Consider the following 25,266-nt stretch of genomic DNA (forward strand, 5'->3'; position numbering starts at 1 on the left):
GGAGCGGAGGCAGGACAGAGTCCCACTGCAGCCTCTCCATAATGCTCCTCAACCGAGGGCTTTGCCGCCCTCCCCTGTCCCCAAGAGGTCTCGGAGGAGATTGTCCAGGCTACAGTACGTGCTCTCCTCCACCCTGGTGAAGGTGAGCAGAAAGCTGCGGCAGCCACGCTGACAGCTGGCCAGCAAGCTACCACCCTACTCCTTGAGACAGTGAATGAACCTTCCCCCACCCCCCCCCATGATTTAAATGTTCAGAAATAAAGTTTTGCATCATTCCAAAAAGTTTCTTTATTAAATCATATCTTGTTCTGGAGGGATTTGTCGGGCACAGATATCGAAGGGAGGTGGGTGGGGGATCATCAAAGGCAAACAACATACAGGAACAGAAATCAGTCCTGCATCTCATTGCAGAACCCGGTTTTCAAAGCTTCCCTAATGCAAAGCACTCCGCGGTTAGCTCTCAGCGTAGTGCTGGCATCTGGCTGCTCATAATTGGTGGCCAGTCTTTCTGCCTTCACAGCCCAACCCTGCGGGAACCTCTCACCCTTCGTTTCACACACATTATGAAGAACACAGCAAACAGATATCACAGAAGGGAGGTACTTCTTACTCATGTCCAGCCTAGTGAGGAGACTCCTCCATCTACCCTTTAAACACCCAAAGGCACATTCTACAACCATTCTGCAACTGCTTAAGCTCTTACTCCTTGTCACTGTCAAGGTGATCGGTGTACGGTTTCATTAGCCTAGGGAGCAAGGGGTAAGCAGGATCCCCCAGGATCACTACTGGCATTTCCACACCTCAGATGTGAATTTTTTGGTCAGGGAAGAAAGTGCCCACCTGCATCTTAGAGAACAGCCCCGAGTTATGAAATACATGAGTGTCACGCACCTTCCCAGACCACCCCACATAGATGCCTGTGATCCCTGTGATCCACAAGCCCCTGCAGGACCATGGAAAAGTACCCCTTGCGGTTTATGTACTCTGCCGCCAGGTGTGCTGGCGCTAAGATGGGGATGTGCATCCCATCATTAGCCCTCCCCCCCCCGCAGTTTGGGAAGCCCATCGTGGCAAACCCTTCCACTATGTTCTGCACATTTCCCAAAGTCACTAGCCTTCGTAGCAGAAGTCTATTTATGGCACTACACACTTGATTCACGGCTATGCCCACTATAGATTTACCAACTCCAAATTGAGTCCCAACCGAGTGATAACAGTCAGGGGTTGCCAGCTTCCACAGAGCAATGGTGACTCTCTTCTCCACCGTCATAGCTTGCCTCAAGCGAGTGTTCATGCACTTCAGGGACGGTACCAGCTCCGAGCACAGTTCAAGGAAAGCTGCCTTTCGCATATGGAAGTTTTGCAGCCACTGATAATCATTTCACAGCTGCATAACGATGCAGTCCCACCAGTCTGTGCTTGTTTCCCTGAACTCTGCTCCACAGACTGCAGATGACATGTTGCAGCCTGCAGCAATCGGGAATTGTTCTGCTCTATGGCTTGAAACAGGGCAGCCTCGGTGTTGTCTCTGCTTCATCTTCTTGCTCTATTTCTAAAATAATCAACGATAAGCTGCGACGTATTTGTCACGCTCACAATTATAGTGCAGAGTTGAGCTGGCTCCATATCTCTGCAACAATGGCGATCGCGGGGAGTAAAAAAAAGGCACGAAAATCCTTTTTCTGTTTGTTGGGGGGGGGGGGGAGGAGCGTTGCATCCTGGGACGATGACACTCATCCCAACAGCCACCATGGCTAGTTGCACTGTGGGATAGCTACCCACACTGCACTGCTTTCTAATTCGAATTGAGGCTGGTCAGTGTGAATGCAAGAGATCAGTGCAAACACTGTAGTGTGTACACTCTGCTGCGATTTCTAAAAATCGCCTGCTGAAAGTCAAATTAAACAAAGTCGACTTCCCGTGGCAGTGTAGACATAGCCTCAGTAGGTTTGGTAGACTGTGTACTTGATGCAATTTGGTATGTCCCCATTCTATTTTCTTTAGCTGGACAGTAAGTCCATACTAGTTTTCCACCGCAGAAAGTCAGTACACATGATCAACTACCAAGCCTCCTTGGTGCATGATTCAACTGCAGTTATGAACAAGCAGGCATTCCTCCTAAATTACCTTGGTCAAGGCGCACAGTCTGATGTGGCCAGGTCTAGGGGATTTCCTATTTGGGATTCAATGACAGTTCTTCAAGTAATAGGAACTTCTTCAGTATCAATGTCCAGACATGCACAGAAGGTAATACAAGTAAATTCTACTTGGTTCAAAGAATCTCAAAATTGGCTCTAGTTCTAAATTTAAATATATTTTAACAGTAGTAACAAGTTACAATCATTTTCAAATGCTACCATCATCTCTATCATGTAGCCCTTTACCCAGACAACACTCATAATCACAAGAATTTTGACTGAAAACTGCAAGGTCAGGTCTAAAATTCACACTGGTTTTCTTTTTCTCTCTAAAGTTTTTTTTTTTCCCACTTTAATATTTTTCATCTCTTTTTTTTGTTTTTTGGACTCTCCCAGGGTTGGAGCAATGAAACAGAAGCAGAGAACCCCAGGGTCAACCTGGGTTATCCCTAAAAGATATTCAGAGCTGACATATTACTACAACTCTGTCACCTTTAAAAATCATAGACTAACTCATTTGTGTATATGTATTTGCCTGCTTTAACCTTGTAATAACTCTCTCTCTTTTTTCCTAGTTAATAAATCTTTAGTTAATTTACTACTGGACTGGCTACAAGCATTGTCTTTGGTGACAGATCTCAGGTACAAAGTGACCTGGGGTAAGTGACTGGTCTCTTGGGACTGAAAGCAACCTGAATATTTTGCGATCTTTGGTGTATAACTATCAACTATCACTAAATCCAGCTTGCCTAGGTGGCAAGATAGACTGTCTGTGACTCCATGGTAAGACTGTTATAGTGCTTCAGGAATTCACACTTGTTACTGGGTTGGTGAAATCTAATTGTAGAATATACAAGCTGTTTGGGGTCTCTGCCCTGCTTCTTGACTGCCTGCCCTGAGGTTGGCAATCAAGGTCATGAGCCCCTCCAGACAGTGTGATAGTTAGGACTGGATTTACACCTCATGTGCCCTAGGCACAGCATCTTCAGCGCTCCCGCTGCCTACAGCTGACCTTTGTGTTTTCCACAAGGGGGGACAGAGGAGAGAGGGGCTGGCTGGGCCAGCTCTACATGGGGTGGCAGTGAGAAGGGATGGGGTGACTGGTTCGGCCAGCTCTGGGCAGGGGCAATATGCTCACCCCGGGGGTTCCGGCTTTTGGCCTGGCCAGGGGGCGGGGCCTCAGGGGGAAGAGGAGAAGCAGGGTGGCGGGGCCCAAGGAGCAGGGGGTGGGGCCAGAGTTCCAGCACTTGTGCAGGGCCCCTAAATTGGCCAGGGCCTCACGGCACAGGTCCCATTGGCCCGTGCAGTAATCCACCACTGTTTAGGCACCCCTAGAATGCCAGTGCCCCTAGGCACGTGCCTACTGTGCCTAATTGGAAATCTGGTGGTGATAGTCACTCTAAGTGAAAAGACACCATAATCTCTAACTGTGAAGAGATACAAGATGTCTGATCTCATTTATGAGCCAGCTATTTCTGGCTAACACTACTATTATTTCTAGGGACTGTAATATCAAATCACCAACCCAAGTTCCAATGTGCAAGCTAAAACAGTGAAAAAACAAAAAACAAACCACCTTACTCACATATACAAATCTTTTAGGAGCTCTCAAACCAAATAACTGCCCACTATGGACAGAGTTCTGCCTTTCCCTCCCACACCTTGATTTCTACTTTGCCAGTTGTTGCATAATAGAGTAAACTCAATTTAATAAATATGAAAAAATGCTGGTTGCTTATAAAATCATACAATTTAAAGATGCAAAAAAAAAAAAAAAATGAAGGAACCATTTCTATATATGGAACCTATCAAGGCATGATTATTCCCCTGCAATGTATCCTCAAGTGTTTAGCTCAGTTCAGTTCTTAAAAGGCTTAAGTGAGCTCACTTCCTTTGAGAGACTATTCCTCAATCAAATACATGGTATTGTTAGAAGTTTTCCTGCTGTTAACTAAGTACACAAATATGCAATGCAAAACCCACTACTCCAGATATAACTAAATCTCTCACCAAGCAAAATATTACTTCCCTGATCCTGTTTTCTCTACAGTAAATGCTGAGGGTAGCCACAGATATTAACTACTTAGCTGAGCCTTAATAGACCCTCTCAACTGATGCGCTTTACACTGGCAGGATGAGACAATTTTGTGGCCAGCACTCTCAAACTTTGTTGTGGAAACTTGTCTTTCTGCTAGTGCACAATCTCGAAATATTCTTCCCTCCCCAAATTCCTGCTTGATGGCTCAGCTCCTACAGAAGACTCATTATCATGAAGACCTATTCTGATCATAAAGATAAGTAAATTGTTCCTGGGTAGTGCCAGTTTGGCAATGGCCTTTGACGGGATAAACAGGGGCAGAAAGAGCTTCAGTTCAGATGAACTATAAAGAGTATTTTTTAAAAACAGCAGCTAGATTTACTTTTATTTGCCCATAAATAAAAATGACATCAATCTTTTAGTGATGCTTTCCCAATTGCAAAAAAATAGCAGAATGTAGTGTACACACTCAAAACTGACAATTCCCAACTTTCTTGATGAAGAGTCTAGTGTTCATATCGCTAAGAGTCTGGCATTCAATCACCACAGAAATATCCTGTCCATTTAATTTACCCAAAGAGACAGCAGCATCCTGGATCTGGTTACAAAAACTGAACGACAATTTTTAAATAGGTTTTCCATGGGATATATGCAATACCTGCTGTCATTATCTAAACAACTCCATCCAGGATCAGGTGATTCTCAACTATCCGTCACATTTGCAATAATTTTCAAGATCAATAACTCATGTACTTATATGGCCCCATCCACTACAGTAGCTGACTCACCATGTTACAAACCTGCATTTCCCTCCCCCCTCTCAGTTTTATATGAAGAGCTACAACTGTGTTGCAATTTTCCATATAATTTGAAGGATTTAAATGTTTTATCCTTATCCCCCAAACAAATTCATCTAAGAGAGGAGAAATGAAAAGGAAAAATGGTTTAGGTATTTCAGATATTTTACTCATAAACCTGACTTACTTCCAGTGTGTCCCCATCAATCTCTCCTTCTAATTCCAAAGTACTGCCCACAGCATCTGTCAAAATCTCCTTAACCAAGCCACAGAACCTGCAAGCAATAAATACAATCAGCAAAGAGAACTCTCTCTCTGAAAAAGATTAGCTAGAACTTCGTAATCCATGTGCAAAGCAATACATTTACTAATGAACTGGAGTAAGTTTTCTTCATTTACTTCCCATCTTCAGATTTACTCTAGTTTATCTGAGGAACGACATCAAACATATACTGAAAAATAAAAACATACTTCTCTACAAAGTGGTTTAATCATCTATAGTGTAACCAATGATTTGCTTGGGGTTTTTTTTTTTAATCATAATTTAAAAGTAATTCTTTTAACTACAATGTTTTAGCTGGATAAATCTATAGACTAGCCTTAGGGTGGCCTAGTCTTTATGAATGCATTTACAGAAACATGAAAAACCAAGATATTTAAAAGTTGCTAGTGATATTCAGTGCCTCAATTTTTGGGTGCACAATCTGAGACATCTGGTAGGGATTGATTTTTAGAAAGTGCTGAGCACCCTATGAAACTCAGGCAGTGGTGCATGCAGACATACGGACATTACACACTGTGCTCAGGGTCCTAGAAGTAGGGCAAAGCCAGGTAGGCGAGCAGTGGCAGGGGAGCTCTGGTGCAGGAGCCAGCCCCATGGCACTGGTGAGGACCAGCAGACCTGGCTGCCTTCTTGCCCACTTAGGTTGTGCCCCACAGCCCCTCTGTCAAGATGAAGGGGCTGGCAGGGCCAAAACTGAGCGAATGGCATTGAAGTCTGGTGCAACTTTAATTTGTCTCCCTTATGTGTACGCATTATGATGCAGTGTTTAATTAATTAAATGGTCACATACTGTTTTCCGGCCTCCCTAAAAACACAGAATGAATTATGCTCATTTAATTAGCAACTATTCAATATTTTGTTTTGGCTTCATTGTTCCAAGTATGGCACATGCCTTATTTACTGCACGCTACTCAAATTCTGCTCTGAAGAAAGAAATGCTAATTTCTGCATGCTTTGCTATGGCACTCGTTACTTTAGCGTTTGACTGCTATACAGCCATTTAGTAACTTATCTTCACAATATCCTTGTACGGTGAGGGGGTATCCCCAGGGAAGCAAACAAACAAACAAAAGGAAGTACTTCTTCACACAACACAGTCAACCTGTGGAACGCGTTGTCACGGGATATTGTGAAGTCCAATACTACGACAGGGTTCAAAAAGGATTAGGTAAGTTCATGGAAGATAGGTCCGTCAATGGCCATTAGCCAAGATGGTCAGGGATGCAACCCCATGAACTGGTGTCCCTAAGCCTCTGAATGCCAGATACTGGGACTGGATGACAGGGGATGGATCACTAAATAATTGCCCTCTTCTGTTCATTCCCTTTGAAGCATCTGGCAATGGCCGCTCTCAAGACAGGATCCCAGGCTAGCTGGACCAGTATGGCCATTCTTATGTTCTTATGTAATTTAAGAAAGAGAGAGATTAAGTCAAAACGTTGCACTAATTTTGGGTGCCTACTTTTGACCCAATTTTTTAAGAGTACTTAGCATTACATGGCACTTTATATTTACAAAACGCAGATCCCACTGACAGCCTCTTCTGACAATCCCCTGCCTTGTTCACTGCACACTTTCCAACTCCTGCAAACAAATGAGGCAGGAGTCCTCTAGACCGACTTTACTACACACACGCATTCATCCCAGAGCAGGTCCAGCCTCTGCACTGAGTGAGCCTGGAGTCATGTGGGAAAAATAGTATGTGATCGTATAATTATGCATACACGCAAGGGGACAGATTTAAGGGTATACAAACAGCCATTTGGCATTTTCTAACTTTTGAGACCTTGATTTTACAGCCTTAATAATGTTTTTTTTAACATATTTTTGTGTGTCACGTTTATATATAAACAACAACATAGATCAAAGCCCAAAAGAAGGGAAAAACATTAGACACGTTAAGACAAACTGGGCTGAATTCACTCCTGTTGGAAACTCCAGTGATGTCGCAGGTCAAATTCCAATCCCAATGGAGTTATAGACCAAATGGTCTCCTACTACAATGTCTTCCACCTGAATTTCAGCTACTGTACTTTCACTTTAGAGTTGATATACTAGATCTGCAGAGGCTATTCAGATACACATGGCAAACTTCAAAAGGGATACATATGAGGTAGTAACTTAGTCTCTCCATCACACTTCCTTAAACCTACTTACCTCCACTTTGGAGGGGCGGAAGGAAGTCCAAGCAAGTGTAATTTAAATGCCAAAGAGCTAGAAGAAGGTGTAAGTTAAAGTAGGATGTGGGCTACCTTAATTTGTAACTTCATTCAAGCTTCTTGACATGCAAGTTATACCAATGGAGACTCTCTTAAATAACGGAAAAGTAGGTGTCGGGGCAGTCTGAGTGTAATGGGATTTAAGCTCCTATCATCTTGTATATCATCTCAGAATTTGGCCCATAATTTCTTAATCAGAAAAAGTTTCAAGAAGGTAAGTGCACAAATGAACTTTTATTTCTTATCTGAAAAATTGTCAGTTTTTGTCCTCTCCTAAGCTGCTATATCCTAATCACACACCATAGAAGTTTTACTAGAGATAAAATGAACTCACCTACTACACTGGCCCTCTGTGGAAAAGTAGATTTGAAAGTCATCAGAGTTGTCATGGACATAAAGAAAACAACATCGTTCGTCAAACTTGGATATGCTGTAAAATGTTCATCAAAAAAAGTTTTACTCTAGATGTTCCCATTAGGCAGCACTGAGGAGGAAAATGTTTAATGTCTTAGGAAGTATTTAATTTCAGACTTTTCTTTTCTCATGGACACAATTAATTCTCTCATAAATGTAAGAATAGCTGTAATTGTTCTTTTTACATATAAAATGTCTTTGGTGTCACATATAATTGAAGGTGAAATCCTGGCCACATTTAAGTCATTGGCAAAACCAATGTTGACATTGACAGGGACAAGACCTCATCCTAAGTGGTTTTTTTCCTTTCTTAGTGAACCTGTATGATTTCCTAGTATTTGACAGCCCATCTTGTAGATGTAGATAACAGGACCGGCTTTGTTTAAGTTAACAAAATTTGATTTATACTTCCGTTACATTTGCAATAAACCTGGAAAAAGGAAATAATGGCAACATACATTAGTGTGTACGCTTCTTAGAACCCTTTAAAGACCAGATTAATGCACAACCACACCTTCCCTTGAGTCCAGGCCCTATGGAGAAAAATCACCTTTCTTTGGTCACCCCTGCACAGAGCCCTAGTAAATGGACTTTGTGCTGAGGAACTATTCAGGAACTGGGAGAAATGAAATCCATCTTCAAGCCATGCACAGTGGTCAGGAAGCCCCACAGTCCCTTCATAGCTGCTACTAGCTTCTAGATTGGAATAGGGACTGCAAAGCATTTTGCACCCCACCAAATAGGAGTCCATAGTCATAGGATCTGCATAAATGCAAACTCTGCAAGCCCCTTCCTCCCTTCTCTGAGCAGTTACCAGACTCTCCCTCCACTCTAGACTGCACAGAACTGTCATGAAGCCCAGTTCAACTAAGGGTAGATTTTGCTGAGGTCCTTTATGTGTCCACTTTGTAACAGTTCAGCTGCATTTGGAAATTTCCATGGTCCTTATGCTCCCAAGCAAAATTCACTCTAAATGATATTTTCTTCTCCCATGCATAATTTTTGCAAGCATTTTACTTATGTATACAAGGAACCTTGTTTTGTAAAAGCATTGCTCATTTGAGAACATGAAATGATTGAATGCTCAATATTTTGGGTTGCTGTAACATTTAAAGGTAACACACCTCAGTGCCAACATTCTAAAATACAAAGTAAGAAATCTGCCTAAACATAGAAAAATTATAATTTTTAAAAAATTTATCTCATTATAAATTATATTTAAAATTATATTTAGTAATAATTTCACTCTGGCAAAGTAACATGGGGGGCACATTGATTTTTTTCAGTGGGCTCTACTACTCTACAACAGTGGCTCTGAACCTTTCCAGACTACTGTACCCCATTTATCCTGTGTTTCACCTCACTTAAAACTACTTGCGCACAAAATCAGACATAAAAATACAAATGACACAGCACATTATTACTGAAAAATTGCTTACTTTCTCATTTTTACCATATAATTATAAATCAATTGGAATATAAATACTGTACTTACATTTCAGTGTATAGTATATAGAGCAATATAAACAAGTCATTGTCTGTATGAAATTTTAGTTTGTACTGACTTCGCTAGTGCTTTTTATGTAGCCTGTTGTAAAACTAGGCAAATACCTAGGTGAGTCGATGTGCCCCCTGACAACCTGTGCATATCCCAGGTTGAGAACCATTGCTCTAAAAAAAATGAAATAAAATGCTCCATTTCAAATGCCATTGCATAACTTGGCTTTGATAAAGCAATCTCTGGTGTAGTAATTGTAAGAGGCAGATTAATCTGTACCTGACTAAACTAGAATAAAAAAAAACAATGTGAACTTTTAAAGGTTATACACAGCTGGAACAAGTCAGTATCCACGTGTATGATTTCAATTTATTAAATATATCAGAAACTATATAGGAATGACTCAGGAATTTAAGATTAACTGGCTACCATAAAGAGAAATTACGTTTGACAAAAAGTGTGAACTAGGATTACAAGTACTAGTCTATATTAAGTAACTGGTAAGAGTTTCAAAAGCACAAAGAGGTCAAAATAACTCAAAATCAACAAATACAAAAGTTAAAAGAAATCAAACCCAATTCAATCACATATAAAACTTTACCTCCCAGGATTCTGGAGTCCACAAGAATGATTAAGAAAGAAGCCAAAGCAAATGAATTGTTTGTCACTATTTAATTAAAGTTAACATGCTGAGCAATGATTAATAATACAAAGGAGGCCCACTGTAAAGTAATGAATGTGTGTTTTAGAAAATGAGCAAGCTAAGGGACTCCTTATCTGGTAACAGTGGACACCAGCAACAATAATAATTTCATTTGTCTTGGAAGCTTGTTCCAACTAAAAATAACCTAACATTTCTCCAGTGCAACAAGGGGCATATCCTTGCTGGTAACTCCCATCTCAATGGCACAAGTACAGAATGACTAGTGGTGATTCTGCAGTACTGAAGGTCCGGTAGGCAGGATTCAAATGCAAGTGTCACAGTCAGGGCATGGGTGGACAGGCCTAATGGGTAGGGCTGGGGTCGGGAGCCAGGAACCAGCACCGAGGATCAGAGCTGGGATCAGAATCCAGGAGACAAGTCTCAGGGTCAAGCCAGAGTCCAAAGCCAGGAACTAAAGCTAAGGGTCACAGAGGAAGTCAGATGCCAGGAACTAAAAGCAATGCAAAGGAGCAGAGTGTCATAGAAACCAGTTAATTGCACAGACAACTCCCTGTTCCCGGTGCCCCCTCCAGGCTTAAATAATGCCCCTGAGCCGACCAGGGATTCTGGAAGCACTGCCAGTCAGGTCCTTTGTGGGTGGCACATCCAGTGGTGCTTGGGCACACAAGGCTCACAGCTTCGATCGCGGCTCTGCCAGAGCTATCAGGTGGCAGTGTGGACGCAGCAATTGCTCAAGGACCAGCAGATCCAGGTTCCACACACGTGGATTCTTGCAGCAAGCCTCCAACAACTCTGTGGAGGCTCTCAGCAGGCTGTTTGCACCTGAACATTTCAGGGGCAGGGCAAAGACACACTAGGGAAGGAGGGAGAAGTCTATGTGGTTCCCTCAGCCATTGCTCTTCAACAGAGTCGAGTGGAGAAGGGGCCAGGAGCCACAGGAGTGCGAGGCTGCAGCAATGGGTGCACAGCAGCCTTAGGGGTAGGCTTATTTCCACAGAGCCACTACAGAATTATATTTGGTCTCTGTGCTTCAAGAAGGATTTGCCCTGTAGTAACCAACTACAGTTATACAGTCTCATTCAAATGTAGAGTCAAATTCTGTTCTCAAGTGACATTGGGGCACCTCCATTGACTTCAGCTACAGCAGGATCAGATCCATTTGTGTTGCATTGATGTAGCAGAGTGGATTTTCACCCACTGGATTCATTTAGGGTAGAAATTTAAACCCAAGATCATCCCTCACATGTATGTATCAAAGATATGGAAACATGTATGGCCAGTTTTGGTCTTTGTAGTCCAAAGCCTGCTCACCTTACTCAAGCTACTATTGTTACTGGGCCTACTCATTTGAATAAGATCAGCAAGATTTAGTCCTAAAAGGGTAAAATTTGTTAGGAAACATGGTGTATTAGTTTGGGGTTTTAAAACATGGCTTGTTCTCTCATCTCTTTGAGAACTTGAATCACTGTAGATTTTGAGCAGAAGAATCTTGTATCTTATTGCATGGTCAATGAACCAAACACATAGTATAATTTTTATTTAATCAAAGCAGTGCTGTTTTGAGCTCATTAGTTATACTTGAAAGGAAATATGAAATTATTTGTTCTTATGTGATATCTTCAAGGGCTCATTGTATGGGCAGATTATTTGTAACTCTGCCATGATTTTGACTTAGAACTCTTTGCTGTAATGTAGCTTCTTTTTAGACTGATGTTTTGTGCTAACATTAAGATAACTAGGATAAGATATCCTAAGAAACTACGACCGAGTTTTGTAAAAAGTAAATAAATAAATAAAGTTTTAGAAAACGTGGCTGACTGTTCACTACTATCTGGCAAAATTATGAGTTGGATTATTATTATTAGAGTTGGATTTAATTTAATCCTTTGTCGAACCAAGGGAAGAAGCTTTTGGACAATATTATTAATTATTTCTTGATCAAGAAATTCCAGGAAGAGAAAAGAAAAGGAGTTTACTCCTTGGTTTGCTTCTCTAAGGCGCTTCCATACCTAGCTTGGGCAATCACTTTTGCTGATGTGATCACAGGTATTTTTTTTAATATGTTCTTCTATCTGGATCTGAGACTTGTACTTTCTTTCAGCCTGAAAATTTCTCTGTAGCTGTCTCCTAATGCAAGAGATGTCTTCAGCTGTCCTCTCCCAGCCCTTTCCCCTCCTTGATTTTAAATACAGAAGGGGCAACCATGTAAAAGAAACTACAATTTATTTCCCAGAAAGCTGGATCCAATGACGTGGAACTAACGAAGTGTGATTGCACCAACTGAGGGTGAGTTTAGCGCAGTGGTTCCTAAACTGTGGTGATGACCCCAAATGAGGTTGTGCCATCAGCAGATGGGGTTGTGGCAATCCCTAGTGTGCACAGGATGCTATTTTGCTCTGCACAGCGTGACCTCACACATAGTGTGTGCGCGCAAGGTCATGACGCATGGAGGAGGCCATTTTGCTCTACGAAATGGTATCCTCCTCACAGTGTGACTTTACACGCACCATATATACAAGGTCATGCTGTGCAGAGGATGTCATTTTGTAGGGCCAAATGGTGTCCTCTATGCTGTCGGGGTCCTGGGAGGAAATAATTAGTTAAAATGGGGTTGTGGTGGCTAAAAGTTTGGGAACCCCTGGCATAGCTGAATATAAAAATTGTAAGCACTGTACAGTTCAAAATACTGATTTTCAAAATAGAACATGCAAATTTTAGGTCAGACTCTTTACAGCAGAAGCGTACTTGCGCTGTTTGACTTAAGGAAAGACAGACTCTTCCCTGTCACAATGTTTTGAAGCAGTTCAGGCAGAAGAAAGATTTAACAGGGAATGAAAACAGAACTCATTATCTCAAATCATAAAGCATGATCAATTGACATAAGTGAAACATAAATGTGAAACCATAATTAATTATTTTCAAACGTACAAACCTTATTCCCCTAATGGAGGAAGCTGTAAAATTCCATTCATGAATCTGTTTCTGTAAGGAACAAAGATCTAAATCAACCATAGGTAAACTCAGCTTGTTATTTGACCACAAAGTCACGGAATACATAGGATCTTGACAAGAACTGCCACAACTGCATTTTTTAATTTGAAATGATGAATAGATTTGTGTAGATGTAGGACCTATATTAAATGCTATTTTTAGTCACTTGAGGAAAAGCAATTTAAAAAAATATCACAGTGGACTAAGACATATCTTCTAGTATAAAATTCAGTTTTTAAAGGAAAGTCGAAGCTTGACGTGTAGTTTACCAAACAGTGCCTCTTTGGGCTACATAAGTAATCTTTCATATTAAAAAACACACAAGGCAGATCCACTGCCCTGTTCTTCTCCTTTATGCTGCACAAAGGAATAGCAACCTCCTGTTTTCAGTGGACATAGAGCTAGTGTAATTGATTCCTATGAACTTTCTCCCCCTGGAAGCTCTGGCACAAAAAGTATGTTGGAGGAAGAGAAGTAGTTGGACAGAGTGTGACCAGGAGTACTGCCCTCCAGCTGTCCCCAGCTGGTGGATGGTGTCTTGGTTACTGTTGCCAGCTGACATAGGTTAGGGCATAGAGAATCTTCTCTGTAAGATGAAAGTGTGTCATATATGCAGTGGCCTGTACTGGGAATAGTGTACAATCATACCACATACCAGGGTCTGATTAGATCTCAGGGAAGCACAAACATTTAAACCCTTGATCCATTATTTGGTCATCTCTTACTTTGGCTATCATAACTACGAATAAGATTTGGTCAGCGGGGTCACGGATTCTGTGACTTTCTGGGACCTCCGGTACTTCTGGGGCAGGGCTGGAACCTGGGGCCACCCACGAACATCTGTCAGCCTGGGGCTGCCCCTGAACAGCTGACTGGCCAGCCAGCCCCAGTCAAACAGCAGATCAGCCCATCAGCCCGCTGGAGAAGCAGGGCTGGAGCAGCTGCAAGCCCCGGCAGCTCTGTTTCCCCCCCTCCCCAAGGGTATTTTTAGTAACAGTCAGAGACAGGTCACGTCTTCTGTGAATTCTTGTTTATTGCCCACAACCTGTCACTGACTTTACTAAAAATACCCATGACAGAATCTTAACCTGAATCATAACCTCTTTGGCTATAATACTTCTTTTCCACATATCACCTCACTGAAGCTGTAAAAGCTGTCCTCCCCTCATGCCATTCCAACAATGTCTCCCCCTTTTTGATCCTTTCTAGTCTCCTTTCACATCAGATTAATGTTATTTGTCCCTTTAAGGATCTGGACAACTCCATAACTGTCTGAAACAAACCTCTCTCCTAAATCTCCTCCTACACCCTCTCCTACAACCCCAAATTCCAATAGAGCTTGTCTCTTGACTTCTATATTCTTCACTGGCTCACAACATTGTATCTTCTTTCAGGCTGTCCCCGACATTTGGAAAATCTTTACTATTTCTACAATGCCATGCACATTATCATGCCTTATCAGTAACAACTAATAATCAGTGCACATTAGCTCTGAATTGTTTCTCTGTAAATCACATGTGCTAATGTAAAAAAGAAAATTAAAGAAGATAACAGTATCAGTCATACTACCTGAAAGGACTTCTATGGAGCATGTTCTACTGAAACAAGCCCACGACTGAGAGTCAAAAACTCCTGAGTTCTAATCTGAGATCCAGCACTGAATAATCCCAGATCTGCAAGTCATTTCACCTTCTCTATAGTATCTCAATTTCCCTATCTGTAAAATGGAAGTATTACTTCAGCTACTCTGCAGAGATGGAGCAAGGCTTAAATGTTTTTAAAGTGTGCCAAGAACCACAGGAGAAAAAGGAGCTAAATAAGTGCAGAGCATCATTAGTTATGTGAAATGTGTTTGCATTTGTCTTACCATTTCAGTGGGTGAGACATGCCACAGAGACACAGTTCTCTCGTCTGCTTCGTTGTTGATTGACACATATGCAGGTTGGTAGACCTTAGTTGGTTCTATCACTAAAACCTAAAAAAACCCAAACTTTTGTTTAATGAAATATAACAGCGACTGTACCATAAGATCTCAGAAAGGATAATGATATATGGATAATAAGCAATCTCAAACTAGACACTACTTATATATTTTTTTATTTTACAACATTCATTTTTTTCCTATTTACAATAAAACAATATTACTGTATTTTTATTTGTACTGTGGTGTATTTGTTACAGTAGTTTACAGAGTGCATTGGATACTTTAGGTTAGTCAAATGACTACCTAAAACAAGGGAGATTGAGAAAATGCTAGATTTTGGTTAATGCCATTGAATAAGACCCTGGGAAATTAGGATTTTGTGGCATTTAAGTGCCTGTGTTTATAGCCATGTAATACCTATTACTGCCAATCCAATATTAAATAAAATATATGAAAGAAATATATGTTATAAAACCTATTTGGGCATCTTACTGGAAATCTCAGTCCATTCGTTGTTTCTTTTGTTGCCTCAAAAATGATATCTAACCAGAAGTTCAGTCTTTCTTGTCTGGGAGAATGCTCTATGGTGAGTTTCTTGAAACGTTGAATTAACAATAGGTTCTGGACTAATGACTTCAAGTACCTAAAACACATACAGTCAGCCAAGGAAGCGAGAGCGAGAGAATCAGAATTCCACTCTCCTCCCATAGCTTTTCAATAAGTTAGTAGCTCAAATATAATTTCAAGCAAAATTAAATGTATTCTATAAGATACTCTCATTTAAATATGACTGTGTTGATTTTACTGATTTATAGGCCTGATATCAAGCTTAGGCATGAGTCTATAGTGTGCTTTTATGCACATCTGACTTCAGAAGTACATGGTTACCTGGATCCCTATGTCATAATGCCAATGTACTGACCACATGGGGGGCAGAACGGGTTGTTCCTATCACTACTTAGAAGAGAATTCTACTTCAGTCTAAGCCATCTCTGCCACCCTCTTCCCCTTACTGTACACGTTTCATGTGAATCTAAAACCAGCTCTCTCTCTAATAGATAATATTATTTTCTACCAGAAAGAAACCACAATAAAGAATCAAGTTCAGATCACGGAATTGCAAAAATTTGAGATTTAGAAACTTATTAAGCCATCTAGTTCATCCAGTTGTCCGTAAAGGATTGTTCCATTGGATATTTTCTAGTATGTTGTCCAGTCTAGTTATAAAAATCCCAAAAGACAGAGCTTGTGACCCAGACAATATTTGCCTTTAATGATAGCACATGCTACTTACCAAATTGGAGGCTTCAGTTTAAACAGTTTCTCTGCTGCTTGCACTGCCTTACCAATGTCACTGGCCAGCATGCTCACACTGAAGAACTGTCCCACATCCCAGTAATTGTTCATTTTTTCCATGCTTCCTTTTCTTCCCAACAAACTGTTCAGCCGTACACCTTGGAAATTGCATTTGAAAAGAAAGCTTCAATTTTAAATGAAATGTTTGCACATTACGTTATCACTAGAACAATGATAATTCCGAGATGGAATCATCAGTAATGGAAGAATGGGGGAACATTTACTCCAGATGCTTGACCCCCATTAAGACTACTGTGTGCAGCTGTAATGACAAAATGCAGCCTTAAACCTGGCACAACTGTCCAGTAAAGGATTCCCTTTGTGTAGGAACTCTTATTCTACCTTCCTCCTGGCTCCCACTGTAGGGAATGTATCTTGGTGTCCCTCGGGCCTAGAGATCTGCTGGAACAGTCCTTAGGTCAGGGGCTGGTGCAGACTGGTCCCAGGACTGAGGTGTAAAAGTGGTTTAAAGCCACTTTTGCATCTCCCTGACCTTCTTCACTGCAGAAAGGGCTGCTCTGGTGGAGCTGAGGATCTGATTCCAGATGTAGGACTTTGATTTTTGGCTATTACCTTTCTAGAAAGCAACTGAATCTGTAATATAAAAATTTTATTTTATAGATCTATCTATACCAGGGATGGGTTTCAATTGAGCTGCTAAACTTTGGGGAAATTTGAATCTGAGTTGGGCAACTGGCTCCTACCTCTGTAATGGGATGAACCAAATTTTGAGCCAGATTCCTCTCTGCATTGGTACAAGGAGTTTCCCTGATTCAGTCACCACAATAGCCCTCAGCACCCCTTAACTTGCACCTCTGTTGCATTGGCAACTCTGAACCACTGCAATAGTGCAGAATAGTTGGGCCACAGCTCCAGACCTGCCCATATTACCTCCCTCCACCTATGCTCTGTGCTCTAATCCCCCCCAGTTCCCAGGGCACCTGAAGTGGTGGCATAGAGCTGTCTCTGCAGCAATTAGGGGCCCCTCATATCTGGGATCTGTTCCCTGGGCCAGATTTATGCCTGTTCTGTGGCCCCTTTTGTACTGGCATAGCCCACTCCGCAAAATAAAATAAAATTGCTCTTTATTAAGGAGAACACAAAATCCTTGATTACCTATTTTTCTTAGTTCTATAGAGGTTTCAAACTGCTGTCCTGCAACAATCAGCAAAACTGCAAGATTAATTCCAGAATACAGAGTTGACTGGAGTTCAAATCCTTTGCGGTACCTGCAGAGACAAAGTATCTACAGCTCACATCTTACTGTTCCTTAAACACAAAACAGTTGTGAAAAAAGTGCTTCAGGCTTGTAGCCCACTGTGAAGAAAGTATTTTTAGAGACTGTGTAACATTTTCATTGCTTTGTACCCACACCACCCTTAAAAGGAAGTGCTTTAGAGAGCATGATTTAACTTGTCATCAGAGAAGAGAGGAGAGGACAGCATCTGCATACAATTTTGTGTCCCACCAATCTGCATAATTTGGAGGAAGGAAAATCTGAATTAGTTATTTAAAAAAAAAAAAAACACACCTTTAATGCAACAGATTCCATTGGTGATATAGCAATACCAAGGAAAATGCAGCACGATGTTCTTTCTTAGTGAGAATTTTACATAAACGGCTGTGAGCTACACCTGTTTTGTTACCTTGTGTCTCTATATCCCAAATTCCTGTTCCTTAATAGCAAAACTCTCATGAACTTCACTTAATTATCTATGGCCAATTGTTATTGTGCATTTATTTAATTTCAGGAGAGACACATTTACATCCTGGGGGTTAATTATTTCTTGCACATACTACAGTATTACTCATACTTGAGACATCCCTTTTGAAAAAAAATTATAGTATTTTACAGTAATGATCCAGAAAACACACCATTAACATTACTGTAATCTGCAGGGGTTTGAATAATGACTATACAATATGTGGCTTAAATAGATGCATCTCTATGTATGTACATGTATGCATGACAGCATTAAAGGCCTTTATTATGGAGTTTATCAATGCAGCTCCTTAAACTCATTGGACAACTTGCTATTGAGCAACATGAGCCATTTCCTTTCCCAGCACCCCCCCCCCCACAATGGGACTGAGGATGGAATTCATCCCTGTGCAGAAGGCCAGCACGAAGTCTATATACTACCTGCATCTCACTTGCGCCTTGGGATGTAAAAAGTTCTAGGTCTTGTGTGGTGTCTGCACAGAGGTTAATTTCACCCTGAATATGCTGTTTGTACAGCATTTCCAGCTCACACTAATATGCAGGGAGGAGCAACGGATCAGGAATTTGTTAGCCTTAAAAAGAAACCAAAAAAGCTAACAGATACAGTTGGCCAAAATGGAGGTCCTTACTCAAAGCTTTCTCAGTTCTTACTAAATTAATTATGAATTTTACTTCAATAAGAGTTTACTTAAATAAGGACTGTGAGCAAGTGAAGACCTTGGAATTTAGCCTTATAATTTAGCATAGCCTTGTTTAGATAAATTCAGCTCTCTTTTTTCATAGCCAGATGTAAAACTTTGAAAATGCTGTTAAATGGGTTTGTTTTTTCTGTTACCATTCAATGGCACTGTCTCGGCTACTGGTATCTTTATAGTCAGAATCAAGGAATACGTCCTTGTAGATTCTCCCACACAGGCAGAACATATCTGGAGCAGGTTGATCACAGGTCTGCAGGACTTGAAGCATCACGTGTAATGCCTTCTCTCTGTCACCTGTATTGTTCCTTCTAAAATCAATGCAGAAAATGACATCAATAAGTTTGAGATACACAGTAGATTTAGTTTTTGCTATAATTCCACTGAAATGTATTCATGTATTGGTTTGTAGAAATAAAACTTTACTGTCATAGAGGCACTATGTGTTAAATCTAAGAATTGAATAAAGTCCACTCTATTCAGGTCTATTAAAAATTCTCCATCTCTCACCTGGTTCTTCCATCCATGAAGGTGTTGGGCATGCTATGGGGGGGGAAACAAGCAGTTTACATGGGGCTCAGTCCCCACAACACTTACTACAGGGTGATAGTCACATTTCCATGGTAGTCAATGGGACTACCCACTGCACTATAAACAGCGGTGTTTACAGGGATGGGCCCATAGTTCTGAAGTGACCACCACCAACCAGTCCTGTGGTGATACTGACAGTCTGTGTGTGGGGGTGACGTGGGGGGGGGGAACCAAGTTGATCTCTCTTTGTCCAAAAAGGTGAGGGAGATCAACATACAGCCTTTGGGAAAATGGCTATTGAGGGAAATAGTCCTGAACTGAACTACTTTTATTCCTTGATTAATTTGTGGAAGCAGGAGATAAAAAGTGTAAAAGATCTAAAAATTAACAACTATAATCAGCTTCTAATTAAAAATATGTAACATTCGTAGTCATAAGAAATATCCAGTTAGTAAAATATTATATACTCTTAAAATCTGTATTAATAGAACTTCAGAATTCCTGCCTAAATAAACCTAGATTTACCTTGTAGTTTTCAGCAAATTTAAAACTCACTTTCACTATTTACATCAAGAAGGCACGTGCGTGTGACCAGAAAAAAAAATTATTTGCAAGTGAAAAGCAAGCATGGTTTTAGAACTTAAAATCCACTTAAAGGCATTTGATTAAAAGATTTTACCAACCCATTTTCAAGATCGGCTTATGATTTCCCGATCCCTAATATCTAGGTATACAGAAACAGAATTATGCTTAAGAACTGCTATGCTTATTTTATCAGTAATGCCAGTGGCATATAGCTGCTTCTGGTAATTTTAGAAATTTATTCCACTGAAAGGATTTAATCTCCAGTAAAGCAGCTCAATTCTTTGGGTAACCAGCAGATGGAAAAGGACCTATAATAAACTCTATCTACAGCCAAAAGTGTTCTTCCATGTCTGAGAAATGCAAGAAAAAGTATAATATGGATATCCAGATTTGTAACTAGTTTTCTACATTTTGTACTCCCTGTGATGCTGGGGGCATATCGTAACTTGTTCAGTGGCAAGTATCAGAGAGTTTGAAAAGAGTGCATGGTTTCTTCAGCGTGAATGTTCAACTAAACTTCTTTCTGACCATTTCTAATGGGTATCCAGATGAAAGTTAAAGGACTCGTTGGAACTTTATAAAGGTAAAAAATTAAAAAGAGGGTCACATTCTCTCACTAAACCTGTTCTACATTATCAGATTCTCTAAGCAATAATGGCCAAATTCTACCCTTTTTACATAAATGCAATGAAAGTTGTATATACGTAGCCAAGGACAATTTTTGGGTCTAAAACAGGTTTCTTCAAGGTCCAATAATAAGCACATATTGGGATTTAAGAATGGTTTAAGCTACTGCTGACACAATAATGGCTACTACGTTTGCTTTTCAAGGCATCACACAACCAGCATGTAACTTACAGTACTTTCAGATATCAGTGTATGAAAACCACTATGTACTGTAAAACCAAAGTTGATTCACTTCTGTCTGAACGGTGAAATATGACTAGATGTGAGAAAAGGTTAAGAAATGTTAGTACAATTAAGCCAGGTATATAAATTATCTATGAAAGAGCACAACTTTAAAGAAAAAGCGAACACAATACATTGTAGGACACAAGGACTGTTTTGTGTAGGATAGGCTACTGAACAGCTGGTAATAGTTTTCTGTCACTACCTAATGCTGAACACTTTTTGGGCATCATGGGCCTAATCCAGTGCCCATTGGACTCAACAGAAAGACTCCCTTTGACTTCAAAGGATCAGGCCCTATATAAATAATCAATGCAATATCTACTCCAGATTCGAATGGGTAAAAGCCTCCACAACTCATTAAGAATCTCATGAGTTATTCAGTTCCCTGGTGGGGGAGGGAAGAGGCTTTTAATGGAATTGAAAACAGTGAATTTAAATTATTTTTAGATCGATTAAGCGTGTATTTAAATTAATATAAGACATTATCAAGCCAGGCATAACTCATCTTAACTATAGTCACCTAGACCAAAATTTTCAAACTTGGATGCCCATAGTCAGTCACCTGAGTACTTGACTTGCTCACTGAGGCATCTAAAGAGATATTAAATCCCAGTATGTGCCCAATGTATGCTAGGTGCAAGGTAGGTAGTGAGAAAGTAATTCTTATATGATGATTGCTTGTGGCCTATATGAAATGAGTTCAGTTTCTATGGATGTGGCACACTACACCCCATGTACACCCTTATGGTGTGATGGTGTATCATTCACGTTCACCCTTACAGTGTAACTGTATATTGTTTAGTGCAAAGTATGCCATGTAAAGTGCTTTTGGAATGCTCATGGTATACTGAACATTATTGCTATGGTAGGATGTTTCTTGCAATGTCATATGTATGGTTTTGAAGCTCTGCTATGTAATATTCCCAAATGTGTGTCTCACATGGCTTGAAGCATATTTAGGCAAATACTAAAAGCAGGGAGGTAGTTCACGCCTCACTAAGGCAGGCATAAAACAACCCAGCTCTTCCAGGAACAATGCATTAGCTTAAGCATTTGATAAGATGATGATCATTGACTCAGGAGATGGAGAAGACCATGCAAGAATACTGTTGGTCACCTGACCCTGAAGTGGGGAGGTGAGGCCCCAGAAAGGGGCACAGGGACATTTGAAAAGGGAGGACATTTTGGTCTCTCACAACTCAGCTACAAACAACATGAAGCAACTGAAGCATTGACCAGAGGAAAGCCTGGTTGGAGGCCAACCAACCAGCATGTGGTGAGAACTATCTAAGACTGTAAAGTTGCTGAAAGGGTTAAGCTTAGTTTAGAATGCGATTTGCCTTTGTTTACTTTTGATTAAATCTGACCTGCCTTCCTCTGGCTTATAATCACTTAAAATCTTTTTGTACTTAATACATTTATTTGTTTATTTTATCTAAAGCAGTGCATGTGGTTGAGGTGTGTGTAGAGACTTCATTTAAAATGACAGAGCTGGTGCATATCAATTTCTTTGATAAATTGACGAACACATACGTTTGTGGAGTCCAGTGGGCAGCACTGAACTCTGTAAGACATCAGTTCCTAGGGTTGCATCTGGGGCTAGGGATACTGGCTGGGGGTCATACCATTGCATAATTCCATGAGTGGCCGGCTAGATGCACTCACTCACTGAATTGGGGGGCCAATTTGCTTGCTGGTGGCTGTGCGTGAGCAGCCCAGGAGAGGGGGTTCACACAACAAAGCAGAGTGAGATGTGCTCCAGGAGTGGGGGATTTGGGTGACACAGCGATATACCAGTCCAGATTGCAGAGGGGAACATCACAATGGGATAAGCACCTATGTCTCCATCAGTCTTGGGAATAAACTATCACCCTGTAAGGCAATCTCAGTTGAGAAGCCAAGGCACGAATGGGATGGAAAACTGAACCAATCTCTTAGTCTTACAGGTAGCATGCCACTGTTCTCTACTGCACCTATTCTGTAGATAGAGGATTCATATTTATCTAGCTATTTATATCATATTCATCACTATGATAAACAAATGGCTGACAAGATCTAAAAATATATTTCAGGATCTGGTGCTGTCAATACAGCAACTGAATTGGCTCTATTTGTTTTTGGGGTTTTTTTAAATGGTAATTCCATTTAACATGACCTTGCCCCAGCATCAACTGTCTGAACATGTTTTTCACCCAGAGTCTTAACAGCAGAAGGAAGAGCAGCAGAGTTAAAGTATAGTACGCTATTATGTCCCAACAGAGCTAACAAAAAGCATGAAATATTTTCCTGGTATGAGTAAGTTAGTACAGGAAGGATAAATTGACCAAGGCAAGCACATCCACTGCATAAGAAATCCTACTGGCAGAAGCAAAATTCCATATAACAGGCCATCACAATGCATTATGGTGTGTATTTTACTGCTGCTTTGCCAAGCTGCTGTGAAATACAGTTGCTGCTGCTAGCAGCATATGTGCTAGTTAATTTGGGGACTAAACAGTCATCCTTTTCAATGGATCAAGTTCATGCATGTTAATCAAGTGTACTTCCTACCATACTCTTGGCTGCTTGAATTCAGATAACAGCTGTTGCTCCCTATCTTCCTCCCTCTGGAGTACCAGTGCAATAAAAGGTAAGATTTATTCTTAATCATTTAAAATAATGCATATAAGCAATTTGCATTAAGTGGGCTTTTCCTATCAACAATCAAATTTCAAGGTGATAAAGTTCAATCCCAGAACTCCAAAGAAAGTTTTAGCAGAAAACCAGATCATAGTATTTTTTACACATTTTCCTTCTCGTAATAATATGGAAACAAATGAGGCTATTTTAGACTTTTTTTTTTTTTTTTGGTGAAATCAGCATTCATGTCCATCACATCAACATCAAACAAAACAACTTTTCAATCCTCTGAGTGTAAAACTAAATTAACTAGGATTGGCCTGTCTGCAGGAACGGGTCAGCAAACGTACATGTGTGCCAATAGCTATCATTCAGGCCTTCATCCTGCAAACACATGCACTCATGCATAAAACTTTATGTACACAAACAGTACTACTGAAGCCAAGGGGCCTTACAGCTAAGCATGTACATAAGTGTTTGCAGGACCGTGTCCCTTGGTAACTGCTATTTGCATGTCCAGAATCATGTTTTGAGTAAGACCATTACAAGGAACATGTGTCAGGGCATTCAAATGCCAGTCACTTATCAAGTGGGCAATTAATCTGGTCTACAGAAAAGCCAGCATACAGTAAAGCTGATCTTCCTTACGTAACATTATCATAATATACAGTCAAAACACATAATATACAGTCAAACAAGAGCATACTGGCCCGCTCCAGCAATGGCACAAGTTAGACCAGACTGGGAACAACTTTTAACTTGTGCCAACTTGTAACAATTCTCAAGGGACCACATGCCATTGGGAGGTAGCCAGAGCACGATAACTCCAGCTGGGGACTTATGGACAGCTTTGACTCCAGCTCCAGCAGTCACAGTGAGGGGGAATGCAGAGATGAACTGGGCTAATGGAGACACTGGATTTCAGTAGCATGTTCCATCCCTCCCCAGGAAGCTTCCACAGCAGCAACACACCTTTACAGCCTCCATGCATTTCTACTACATCAGCCCTGCTGCACTCTATCCAGCTCATCACCACTATCACCAGACACCCCAGGATTGTCAGAAACTACTCACCCACTCTGTTGCTGCTTGCTTCATTCACTTGTTGACAACTGATATTTCCTGTTGGCTGGAGTCCCCGTAACTTTCTGCTATTGTCCTCCTGATCTTTACCTTTAAGCTTTCCTCCTAAGTAATTTGCTGATTTTTTTCATAAAGGATAATCACCATCCACAAGAACATGATCCTCTTACAACTTAACCTCTCAATTCCCACTTCCCTTCAGCTTCTAGAAACCCACCCAAGGCATCATCTTCATGCCAGTTCCTTCACATTTACCACCCTGTCCTCTGTATCACAGCAACAAGCACACCACTCAGCGTACACGACTATATTTCTTTTATGCCCTCACATAAACCCTTCCCTGTATTCTTTATTTCTTGCTGGTGACTATGCTGTCATCACTCTAACCATATATCCACAAACAGCCTCCTTCATCATTTCCAGTCCGGTTTCACCCCCTTTCGAACACCAGCATGATTAACAAGCCAGAGCTACACAGCATGAGCCACATTCTTGTCGTTACCTTCAAGGGGGCCAAGATTTGGCCATCTGGGATTAGGCCAGTTGAAGTATTTGCCAATTTGTAAACAACTGGTATGTAACTGGATTTGGTCTGGACCTTTGTTGATATTTCCCCTCTATGCCTTCTGTTTTTTACACCATGACTAGGCAGGTAATTATAATACTATGTATTCTGAAAGAGAGAGATTAGAAGGGCCATTATTCAAACAAAACAAAAGTTGCTAACGGGGGACCACTTTGGTTTCCTCTCTCTTTAATTTAGTCTTTTCTCTATTTGTCTACTCATATAGAACAT

General features: G+C 40.8%; 1 protein-coding gene across 3 annotated transcripts in view; it reads right to left on the reverse strand.

Annotated features, from left to right (window-relative positions):
• MAP3K15 (mitogen-activated protein kinase kinase kinase 15) overlaps positions 1 to 25,266 on the reverse strand; it is a 169,596-nt gene that overhangs the window by 44,155 nt on the left and 100,175 nt on the right. For all 3 annotated transcript variants that reach the window (XM_067544996.1, XM_067544997.1, XM_067544998.1), the window contains 8 exons: positions 18,881 to 19,051; positions 17,439 to 17,551; positions 16,261 to 16,420; positions 15,459 to 15,609; positions 14,910 to 15,017; positions 12,984 to 13,033; positions 7,810 to 7,905; positions 5,161 to 5,248 (listed from right to left, as the gene is read on the reverse strand). In XM_067544996.1, the coding sequence (XP_067401097.1) occupies positions 5,161 to 5,248; positions 7,810 to 7,905; positions 12,984 to 13,033; positions 14,910 to 15,017; positions 15,459 to 15,609; positions 16,261 to 16,420; positions 17,439 to 17,551; positions 18,881 to 19,051 (937 nt within the window). The remainder of the gene's footprint in view (positions 1 to 5,160; positions 5,249 to 7,809; positions 7,906 to 12,983; positions 13,034 to 14,909; positions 15,018 to 15,458; positions 15,610 to 16,260; positions 16,421 to 17,438; positions 17,552 to 18,880; positions 19,052 to 25,266) is intronic.

The sequence above is a fragment of the Emydura macquarii genome, unplaced genomic scaffold, assembly GCF_026122565.2.
Source record: "Emydura macquarii macquarii isolate MOO-44397 ecotype Brisbane River unplaced genomic scaffold, CSIRO-AGI_Emac_v2 contig_1043, whole genome shotgun sequence".
Taxonomy (NCBI): Eukaryota; Metazoa; Chordata; order Testudines; family Chelidae; genus Emydura; species Emydura macquarii.